The sequence below is a fragment of the Macaca mulatta genome, chromosome Y (genome assembly GCF_049350105.2).
Source record: "Macaca mulatta isolate MMU2019108-1 chromosome Y, T2T-MMU8v2.0, whole genome shotgun sequence".
NCBI lineage: Eukaryota > Metazoa > Chordata > Mammalia > Primates > Cercopithecidae > Macaca > Macaca mulatta.
In genome coordinates, this window is record NC_133427.1 from 1217375 (window position 1) to 1229628 (window position 12254).

At 50.8% G+C, this 12254-nt stretch overlaps 1 protein-coding gene across 1 annotated transcript in view; it reads right to left on the bottom strand.

Annotated features, from left to right (window-relative positions):
- Window positions 1–10295, bottom strand: part of LOC106995142 (putative bifunctional dTTP/UTP pyrophosphatase/methyltransferase protein) — a 46159-nt gene extending 35864 nt beyond the window's left edge. Inside the window, exons 1-2 of the mRNA XM_077989790.1 lie at window positions 10100–10295; window positions 4021–4152 (exon numbers count right to left, since the gene is read on the bottom strand). Coding sequence (XP_077845916.1) covers window positions 4021–4152; window positions 10100–10192 — 225 coding nt within the window. The 5' untranslated portion in view covers window positions 10193–10295. The remainder of the gene's footprint in view (window positions 1–4020; window positions 4153–10099) is intronic.
- Window positions 10296–12254: the final 1959 nt, after the last annotated feature.

A 12254-nucleotide genomic window follows, 5' to 3' on the forward strand; every position in this document is an offset into this window, starting at 1 on the left:
TCCTTCCTTCCTTCCCTCCATCCCTCCATCCCTCCCTCCCTCCCTCCTTCCTTCCTTTCTTCCTTCCTTCCTTCCCTCCTTCCTTCCTTTGGAGACAGAGTCTCGCTCTGTCACCCAGGCTGGAGGGCAGTGGCGCCATCTCAGCTCACTACAAGCTCCGCCTCCCAGGTTCCCGCCATTCTCCTGCCTCAGCCTCCCGAGTAGCTGGGACTACAGGCACCTGCCACTACCTACAGGCACCCGCCACCACGCCCAGCCAATTTTTGTATGTGTGTTTTTAGTAGAGACGGGGTTTCACCGTGTTAGCCAGGCTGGTCTTGATCTCCTGACCTCGTGATCCGCCCGCCTCGGCCTCACAAAGTGCTGGGATTACAGGTGTGAGCCACCGCACCCGGCCCTCTAATGTATCTCTTATTATTAAGTGCCATGGCGTATTGTATGGTAACACACATCAACAGGGGAGCTACATTTACTCTATATCCTAAATGATAGTATTACATTCTCTGTAACAGCAAGTTACAACATATAGTAATAGCTGCGTTAATTTTATACATTGTGACTCATATATTAATTGGAGTCATACATTATATAACATATAGTAATGGATAAGCTACATGACTTCTCTATCCTAAATGACAGGAGTGTATTAATTATAATAGTATATTACTGCCGGGCGCGGTGGCTCACACCTGTAATCTCAACACTTTGGGAGGCCGACGCAGGTGGATCACCTGAGGTCAGGAGTTGGAGACCAGCCTGGCCAACATGGTGAAGCTCCACCTCTACTAAAATAATAGTGTATTACATAGTAGCATATAGTAACAGATAAGTGACGTAATTCTAGATGATGATCCAATTATATTAATTGTCATAGTGTATTACATAGTCTCACACAGTAACACATACTAATTCTGTGTATCGCAACACATAGTGATAGATGTTAATTCTATATTGTAACTGATATTACTATATTAATTGCAATATTACATTCATAACATAGTAACAGATAAGCTACATGAATCTTAAATCTTAAATGATAGTAGTATATTAATTATAATTGTATATTGCATTGTAGCATATAGGAACAGATAAACTACATAATTCTATATTAGAAATGATGTTACATTAATTGCAATCAGATATTACATAGTGGCACGGTAATAAGCTACATAATTCTATATCATATTATTACAATATATAATACTATTATATTAATTGTAGAATATTACAACACATAGTGATACTGGACATTAATTGTATACCATAAATGATACTATTATATTAATTGCAAGATAATATTATAACACATAGTAATAAACTACATTAATTGTATATCATAAATGATACTATTATATTAATTGCAAGATAAATTATTTTTTATTTTTTGGACACGGAGTCTTGCTCTATCGCCCAGGCGGGAGTGCAGTGGCATGATCTCAGCTCACTGCAACTTCCATCTCCCGGGTTCATGCAATTCTCCTGCCTCAGCCTGCTGAGTAGCTGGGATTACAGGCGTGCACCACCACGCCCAGATAATTTTTGTATTTTCAGTAGAGATGGGATTTCACCATGTTGGCCAGACTGGTGTTGAACTCCTGACCTCAGGCGATCCGCCCGCCTTGGCCTCCCAAAGTGTTGGGATTATAGGCGTGAGCCACCGCGCCCGACCATAAGAGATTAGAATACATAGTAATAGATAAGCTACATTAATTGAATATCATACATGATACTATTCATATCAATTGCAAGAGAATATAACACATAGTAATAATCTACATTAATTCTAGATCATAAATGATGCTGATATCAATTGCAAGAGAATATTAAAACATATAGTAATAGATGAGCTACATTAATTCTATATCATAAATGATACTATGATACCAATTGCAAGAGAATATAACACATAGTAATAATCTACATTAATTCTATATCATAAATGATGCTATATCAATTGCAAGAGAATAACACAGTAACAGATAAGCTACATTAGTTCTATATCATAAATGATACTATGGTATCAACTGCAAGAGAATATAACACATAGTAATAATCTACATTAATTCTGTATCATAAATGATGCTATGATATCAACTGCAAGAGAATATAACACATAGTAATAATCTACATTATTCTAGATCATAAATGATGCTATGATATCAGTTGCAAGAGAATATAACACATAGTAATAATCTACATTAATTCTGTATCATAAATGATGCTATGATATCAATTGCAAGAGAATATTGTAACATAAATAGATAAGCTACATTAATTCTATATCATAAATGATACTATATCAATTGCAAGAGAATAACATAGTAACAGATAAGCTACATTAATTCTAGATCATAAATGATGCTATGATATCAATTGCAAGAGAATATAACACATAGTAATAATCTACATTAATTCTAGATCATAAATGATGCTATGATATCAATTGCAAGAGAATATAACACATAGTAATAATCTACATTAATTCTAGATCATAAATGATGCTATGATATCAATTGCAAGAGAATATAACACATAGTAATAATCTACATTAATTCTAGATCATAAATGATGCTATGATATCAATTGCAAGAGAATATTGTAACATAAATAGATAAGCTACATTAATTCTATATCATAAATGATACTATATCAATTGCAAGAGAATAACATAGTAACAGATAAGCTACATTAATTCTAGATCATAAATGATGCTATGATATCAATTGCAAGAGAATATAACACATAGTAATAATCTACATTAATTCTAGATCATAAATGATGCTATGATATCAATTGCAAGAGAATATAACACATAGTAATAATCTACATTAATTCTGTATCATAAATGATGCTACATCAATTGCAAGAGAATAACATAGTAACAGATAAGCTACATTAATTCTATATCATAAATGATACTATGATATCAATTGCAAGAGAATATAACACATAGTAATAATCTACATTAATTCTAGATCATAAATGATGCTATGATATCAATTGCAAGAGAATATAACACATAGTAATAATCTACATTAATTCTATATCATAAATGATGCTATGATATCAATTGCAAGAGAATATAACACATAGTAATAATCTACATTAATTCTGTATCATAAATGATGCTATGATATCAATTGCAAGAGAATATAACACATAGTAATAATCTACATTAATTCTAGATCATAAATGATGCTATGATATCAATTGCAAGAGAATATTGTAACATATAGTAATAGATAAACTACATTAATTCTATATCATAAATGATGCTATATCAATTGCAAGCGAATAACATAGTAACAGATAAGCTACATTAATTCTATATCATAAATGATACTATGATATCAATTGCAAGAGAATATAACACATATAGTAATAATCTACATTAATTCTATATCATAAATGATGCTATATCAATTGCAAGAGAATAACACAGTAATAGATAAGCTACATTAATTCTAGATCATAAATGATGCTATGATATCAATTGCAAGAGAATATAACACATATAGTAATAATCTACATTAATTCTGTATCATAAATGATGCTACATCAATTGCAAGAGAATAACATAGTAACAGATAAGCTACATCAATTCTATATCATAAATGATACTATGATATCAATTGCAAGAGAATATAACACATATAGTAATAATCTACATTAATTCTGTATCATAAATGATGCTACATCAATTGCAAGAGAATAACATAGTAACAGATAAGCTTCATTAATTCTATATCATAAATGATACTATGATATCAATTGCAAGAGAATATAACACATATAGTAATAATCTACATTAATTCTGTATCATAAATGATACTATTATCTAAGTAACTATTAGGTTACTTGCAACAGCGCATTACATTGTAACATAGTAATAGCTCAGCTGTGGCACCAACTGTATCTTGTGAATGACACTTATTTGTATCATGGATATTTAGCACCTGCAAATCCCCTTGTCAGAGCAAAGGAATTTTCATGGGGGCAGAAGGGCAGGGGGCCCCTTGCCTGGTGCATCCGGGTGGCCACCTCCAAGGCCTTCTGCTTGGCGGTCTCCATGGCGTACTCGTACGGAGTGGCGAAGGAGGCTTTGTCCAGCTTCTCTTTAAACCTGGAGGGGACCACCTCAAACCTCAGACCCTGCAACAGAAGAAAAAGGGGTCAGGAGGGTCAACGACAGATCCTAAGAAAACGGAACGGAACGTGCAGGATTGGCAGGAGATGTTGGCTACACGCCCCGATCTTCTCCTCCATCCACCGAACCTTCCCTGAGTGTGGCCGGGGAGTCGGAAACTCACCAGAGCTTTCCCTAAGTGTGGTTAGGGGCCTTCAGGGACTGACCGGGGGCCTTCCTGGCTCTCGACGGAAGACATTGGCAAAGGAAGAAGCCAGGAACGAAGAGGCCAGCGGGGAAGGATTGACTCAGGCCCTGAACGCATGAGTCAATGGTGGCAGAGGGTTCCCGGAGCCCTGATGGTTGGGGTGAAACCATCCTGCCCACAGGAAGTTCAGGAAAAATGCCAGCAGTGATGGCTGCGGGAAAGGAAGCAATGATGGCTCTGAGTCAATCCCTGGTACCCAGGAAGAGACAACAGCGTCCCTGGGGAGGCCTGGTCTGAGAGGTAGTGATCCCCGCAGAGACTGTGGGGTCAGGAATGATGGTGGTAAATGCCCCCAGTGGGGGTGCCCCTGGCTGTCACAACCTGCCAGGGCTCAGGGAACTCCGCATCTCCCCCTCTGACAGACAAGCATCGTCATCTTGGACACACACCCCCATGTTGGACACACACCGTCATCTTGGACAGACACCGCCATCTTGGACACACCCCATCATCTTGGACAGACACCGCCATCGTGGACAGACACCCCCATCTGGGACAGACACCGCCATCTTGGACACACCCCATCATCTTGGACATACACCGTCATCGTGGACACACACCCCCATCGTGGACACACACCCCCATCGTGGACAGACACCCCCATCTGGGACAGACACCGCCATCGTAGACACACCCCATCATCTTGGACACACACCGTCATCGTGGACACACACCCCCATCGTGGACACACACCCCCATCGTGGACACACACCGCCATCGTGGACACACACCCCCATCGTGGACACACACCGCCATCGTGGACACACACCGCCATCGTGGACAGACACCGCCATCGTGGACAGACACCGCCATCTTGGACACACCCCATCATCTTGGACATACACCATCATCGTGGACACACACCCCCATCGTGGACACACACCCCCATCGTGGACAGACACCCCCATCTGGGACAGACACCGCCATCGTAGACACACCCCATCATCTTGGACATACACCGTCATCGTGGACACACACCCCCATCGTGGACACACACCCCCATCGTGGACACACACCGCCATCGTGGACACACACCGCCATCGTGGACACACACCGCCATCGTGGACAGACACCGCCATCGTGGACACACACGGTCAACTTGGACACATACTGCCATCTTGGATGCATACCGCCATCTTGGACACACACCGCCATCTTGGACATGCACGGCCAACTTGGACACATATCACCATCTTGGACACATACTGCCAACTTGGACACGCACGGCCATCTTGGACACGCACGGCCATCTTGGACACGCACGGCCATCTTGGACACACACCGCCATCTTGGACATGCACGGCCAACTTGGACACATATCACCATCTTGGACACATACTGCCTACTTGGACACGCATGGCCAACTTGGACACACACGGCCATCTTGGACACGCATGGCCATCTTGGACACTTACCACCATCTTGGACAAGTGCCACCATTTTTTTTTTTTTTTTTTTTTTTTTTTGAGACGGAGTCTCGCTGTGTCGCCCAGGCTGGAGTGCAGTGGCCGGATCTCAGCTCACCGCAAGCCCCACCTCCCGGGTTTACGCCATTCTCCTGCCTCAGCCTCCCGAGTAGCTGGGACTACAAGTGCCCGCCACCTCGCCCGGCTAGTTTTTTGTATTTTTTAGTAGAGACGGGGTTTCACCATGTTAGCCAGGATGGTCTCGATCTCCTGACCTCGTGATCCGCCCGTCTCGGCCTCCCAAAGTGCTGGGATGACAGGCTTGAGCCACCGCGCCCGGCCTAAGTGCCACCATTTTAAGTTCCCTTGATTAAAAACCGCCTAAAACCAGCCCCAAATCATGAGCCTCATGGCTAATGTCAGCATGACCAGAAACAGTCAAACCCTGAAATAAACCACTGTGACCAGAAACATCCCAAGGCCAAGATAAGCTCCCCTCAGACCAGAGACATTCCAACCCATCAGTCAACTTTGCCTCACACAGAAACATTCCGAGCCCGCCATAGGCTTCCCTTCCTAAACCCTTAAGTACCCTCAGTCTGTAAGAGAACGCTCCCGACCGAACGCCGCCGGAAGCCCCCCTCAAGCTTATTCTCCAAAATAAATCTGTCTTTGACTGTGAAGCTGCTTTTCTTGTTTCATCTTTCTTCAACTCTTACACCCTCCTCAGCCCTCCTCACCTCTTGAAGGCGTACCCAGATCCTGGCCCCAACGCCCATCCTGGTCTTCAGGGCACCAGTCACCAAGCCCTGGACCTGCCCCGCAGACCTCAACCCCAGATCACGTAGACTCCTGCCTTATGCCCCGTCACCCCCCATCATGGAGACCCATGCCTTCTGTAAGGCACCCAGACCATTCTCATCCCCGTCACTAGGCCCAGGCACGTGGGGTCCCCTCTCCCAGGGTACCAGACCTCCTGTCCTTAGTTCCCAAGAGCAGACTCCTGCCCACTGCTCTATCCATAGGCAACCAGTAACTACCCCACCATCACTAATAACTTTTCTGCCATCACCAGTAACTACTCCCCACCACCAGTAACTACCCCCATCACCAGTAACTACCCCCATCACCAGTAACTACCCCATCACCAGTAACTAACCCCCATCACCAGTAACTACCCCATCAACAGTAACTACCCCCATCACCACCAGTAACTATCCCCATCACCAGTAGCTAACCCCCATCACCAGTAGCTAACCCCCATCACCAGTAGCTAACCCCTATCACCAGTAACTACCCCACATCACCAGTAACTACCCCGCATCACCAGTAACTATCCCTCATCACCAGTAACTGCCCTCCATCACCAGTGAGGGTAGTACCCCCCATCACCAGTAACTATCCCCCATCACCAGTAACTACCCCCCATCACCAGTAACTACCCCCCATCACCAGTAACTACCCCACATCACCAGTAACTACCCCCCATCACCAGTAACTACCCCCATCACCAGTAACTACCCCCATCACCAGTAACTATCCCCCATCACCAGTAACTATCCCATATCACCAGTAACCATCTCCCCATCACCAGTAACTATCCCCATCACCAGTAACTACCCCTCATCACCAGTAACTACCCCTATCACCAGTAACTACCCCTCATCACCAGTAACTGCCCCCCATCACCAGTGAGGATAGTACCTCCCATCACCAGTAACTACCGCCCATCACCAGTAACTATCCCATATCACCAGTAACTACCCCACATCACCAGTAACCATCCCCCCATCAACAGTAACTACCCCCATCACCAGTAACTACCCCCCATCACCAGTAACTATCCCATATCACCAGTAACCATCTCCCCATCACCAGTAACTACCCCCATCACCAGTAACTACCCCCCATCACCAGTAACTACCCCCATCACCAGTAACTATGCCATATCACCAGTAACTACCCCCATCACCAGTAACTACTCCCCATCACCAGTAACTACCCCCATCACCAGTAACTACTCCCCACCACCAGTAACTATCCCATGTCACCAGCAACTACCCCCATCACCAGTAACTACCCCATATCACCGGTAACTGCCCACCATCACCAGTGAGGGTAGTACCCCCCCATCACCAGTAATACCCCCCATCACCAGTAACTACCCCTCATCACCAGTAACTGCCCCCCATCACCAGTAACTACCCCCATCACCAGTAACTATCCCCATCACCAGTAACTACCCCCCATCACCAATAACTACCCCCCATCACCAGTAACTAACCCCCATCACCAGTAACTATATCCCATCACCAGTAACCATCCCACCATCACCAGTAACCATCCCCCCATCAACAGTAACTATCTCCCATCACCAGTAACTATCCCACATCACCTATAACTATCCCCCATCACCAGTAACTACCCCCATCACCAGTAACTATCCCTTCATCACTAGACCCTCTCCTCCATGTCATTAGGGCTCCAGAGAGAGGCAGACACCCACTGCCTAGGCCCACTACCACCCGCAATAAGATCCCCACGGGGGCACCAGGAAACACTTCCCACACCCCAACGATGAAGCCCAACCTTCAGTCACAGGGCTCACTCCATCCCTAGAAGTCCTGGATCACTCACCTCCCCAATCCCCAGGGGTCCCAGGTCACTCCCCTCCCCCATCCCTAGGGAGTCCCGGGTCACTCTCCCTTCCCCCATCCCTAGGGGGTCCTGGGTCACTGTGCCCTCCCCATTCCTAGGGGGTCCTGGGTCACTCTGCTCTCCCTCATCACTAGGGGGGTCCTGGGTTAGTCTCCCCATCCCCATCCCTAGGGGTCCTGGGTCACGCTCCCCTTCCCCATCGCTAGGGGTCCTGGGTCACACTGCCCTCCCCATTCCTAGGGGTCCCAGGTTACTGTCCCCAACCCCATGCCTAGGGCTCCTAGGTCACTCTCCCCTTCCCCATCCCTAGGGGTCCCGGGTTAGTCTCCCCACCACCATCCCTAGGGGTCCTGGGTGACTCTGCCCTTCCCATTCCTAGGGGTCCCAGGTTACTCTCCCCAACCCCATGCCTAGGGGCTCCTAGGTCACTCTCCCCAACCCCATGCCTAGGGGTCCTGGGTCACTCTTCCCAACCCCATCCCTAGGGGGTCCCGGGTTAGTCTCCCCACCACCATCCCTAGGGGTCCTGGGTGACTCTGCCCTCCCCATCTCTAGGGGTCCCGGGTTACTCTCCCCTCCCACATCCCTGGGGGTCCCAGGTCACTCTGCCCTCCCCCATTCCTAGGGGCCTGGGTTACTCTCCCCTCCCCCACCCCTAGGGGCTCCTGGGTGACTCAGCCCTCCCCAACCCTAGGGGTCCCGGGTTACTCTCCCCGTCCCCATCCCTGGGGGTTCTGGGTCAGTCTGCCCTCCCCATTCCTAGGGGTCCGGGATCACTCTCCCCAACCCCATCCCTAGGGGTCCTGGGTTACTCCCCTCACCCCCAACCCTGGGGGTCCCGCGTCACTCTGCCCTCCAAATTCCTAGGGGTCCTGGGTTACTCTCCCCCACTCCCCCATCCCTAGGGGTCCCGGGTCACTCTCCCCTCCCACATCCCTGGGGGTCCCGGGTCACTCTACCCTCCCCATTCCTAGGGGCCTGGGTTACTCTCCCCTCCCCCATCCCTGGGGGCTCCTGGGTGACTCAGCCCTCCCCATCCCTAGGGGTCCCGGGTTACTCTCCGCGTCCCCATCCATGGGGGTCCAGGGTCAGACTGCTCTCCCCACCCCTAGGGGCTCCTGGGTGACTCAGCCCTCCCCATTCCTAGGGGTCCCGGGTTACTCTCCGCGTCCCCATCCATGGGGGTCCAGGGTCAGACTGCTCTCCCCACCCCTAGGGGCTCCTGGGTGACTCAGCCCTCCCCATTCCTAGGGGTCCCGGGTTACTCTCCCCGTCCCCATCCATGGGGGTCCAGGGTCAGACTGCTCTCCCCACCCCTAGGGGTCCTCGGTCACTCTACCCTCTCCATTCCTAGGGGTCCCGAGTTACTCTCTCCTTCCCCATCCCTAAGGGGTCGCAGGTCACTCCCCACCCCCATCCCTCGGGGGTCCCGGGTTACTCTCCCCTCCCCCATCCCTGGAGCTTCCGGGTCACTCTCCCCAACCGCATCCCTGGGGGTCCCGGGTCACTCTGCCCTCCCCCATCCCTCAGGGTCTCGGGTCACTCTCCCATCCCTACCCCTCGGGTTCCTGGGTCTCTGGGCCCTCCTGGGTTCAGCCCCTCCGCCCCCTGCCCCCTGCCCCGCCCAGGCCCAGGCCGCACCGCGTTGCTGAGGATCTCCTGACGGCGCGGGGAGGCGCTGGCCAGCACCACGCGCTTGTGCAGCAGCTTCCCGATCACCGGGCACAGCACCATGGCGCCCACGCCGGGAGCCGGGAGTCCGCGGAGCTGAGCCCAGAGCCCGTGGTGAGCGCAGCTGCAAAAAACGGCGGCCAGAGTCCCGCCTCCGCGAGGCCACGCCCCGCCCGCCTCCGCGAGGCCACGCCCCGTCCAGGTCTTCATTGCCTTCCTCGCCAGGCCTCGCCCACTCCACGCCTCCATTGGCCTCCCCGTGAGGCCACGCCCAGTCCATGCCTTCATTGGCCTCCCCGCGATGCCCCGCCCCGGCCTCGCCGTCGTTGCCCACCCCTCCAGGCCACGCCCACTCCACGCCTCCATTGGTCTCCCCGTGAGGCCACGCCCAGGCCACACCCCCGCCCGACTCCCCTCGGGCACCGCCCCGGCCTCTCAGTGAAGCACCGCCCCCAGCTCCGCCTCCCGGGCCCTGTCCCCGCCCCTGGCGCTCGCCCCGCCCCTCCCCGCCCCGCCCGCAGCGCCAAGACTGACAATCCCGCAGGACGCGCCAGCAGCTGGGGGTCCCCCAGGGAGGAAAGGCCGGCGTGGATTCCTGGGGTTCCTTGCAGGTGCGGCGTGGGGAGTGGAAATGCTGGGGTTCCCGCGGCTGCGGTTGTGAGCAGCGGTGGGGGGTGGGGTGTTCTTACCCGAAAGTGGGGGGGCCAGGCTCAGAGATGGGGGTCTTGTGGGCGCCGTCTTGGGGAACGTAGAGATGGGGGTCTTGTGGGCGCCGTCTTGGGGAACGTAGAGATGGGGGTTCCCCGCGGGCCCGGTGGGGGGGGCGTGGAGATGGCGGGGGGTATCCACGGGCCTGGTGGGAGGGGCGTAGAGATGGGGGGTTCCCCACGAGCCTGGTGGGAGGGGCGTGGATATGAGGGTCACCCCCGGGTGAGGGGCGTGGAGATGGGGGTCCCCGCGGGTCTGGTGGGAGGGGCGTGGATATGAGGGTCCCCGCGGGCCTGGTGGGAGGGGCGTGGATATGAGGGTCCCCGAGGGCCTGGTGGGAGGGGCGTGGATATGAGGGTCCCCGAGGGCCTGGTGGGAGGGGCGTGGATATGAGGGTCCCCGAGGGCCTGGTGGGAGGGGCGTGGATATGGGGGTCCCCGCGGGCCTGGTGGGAGGGGCGTGGATATGAGGTCCCCGCGGGACTGGTGGGAATGGCGTGGAGAAGGGGACCCCTCCATGACCGGTGGGAGGGGCATGGAGATGGGGTCCCCGCGGGGATGGTGGGAGGGGCGTGGAGATGGGGTCCCCGTGGGGATGGTGGGAGAGCTTTGGAGATGAGGGTCCCCGCGAGAATGCTGGGAAGGGTATGGAGATGGGGGTCCCCGCGGGCTGGGTGGGAGGGGTGTGGAAGAAGGTGGGGGTCCTTGTGGGAGGGGCGTGGACATTGGGGATCCGCGCGCCTGGTGATGGGCGCGGCGTGGGGACCCCCTGTGGGCTCAGGGATGGGACCAGAGCGGGCGCTGCGAGGTCGGGGGCGCCCTGGTGGTCTCGGCTGCACCTTCCCTCCCTAAACGGACCCCACCTCCAGGCAGCGGGTCCCTTGCGCGCCGCAGGCTGCAGGGGGCGCGCGTGAGCTGTGCCTGGATTTTTCTTAACCCGCCCCCAGCCAGAGCCCAGCCGCACCTGCTCCACATAAACCCAACGTGGCCTGGAGACTCCGGGTACTGTTTCCCCAGCCTTTTGTGACTCAGAAGATTTTAAAATAAAATGTCAAAAATAATCATACACCCAGATCACATGCCAGCGATGTGTAGATACAGAGAACGGAATCCCGCAGTTACTTTTGTTCACTGTGGAACGACGTCTGAGGGTGTCCAGTACATTATGGAGAAAACGGAAAACAGAGAAGTTACAGAATAATCAAATAAACGGGAGGAAAAAATAAAACACCTAAACCACGTGATGTCTGATTTGCAATATTGTGAGTTTTGAAAAAAAAAATTTAAACATAACAGCAGTATACAGATTCATATTTCATATTTTTGGAGAAGTAACTTTTCTTCATTTTGAAGCAACAGAGGGAATCACAACTTTACAAACTGTACTGCATATAACATAAACTCCATGCAAGTGAAGC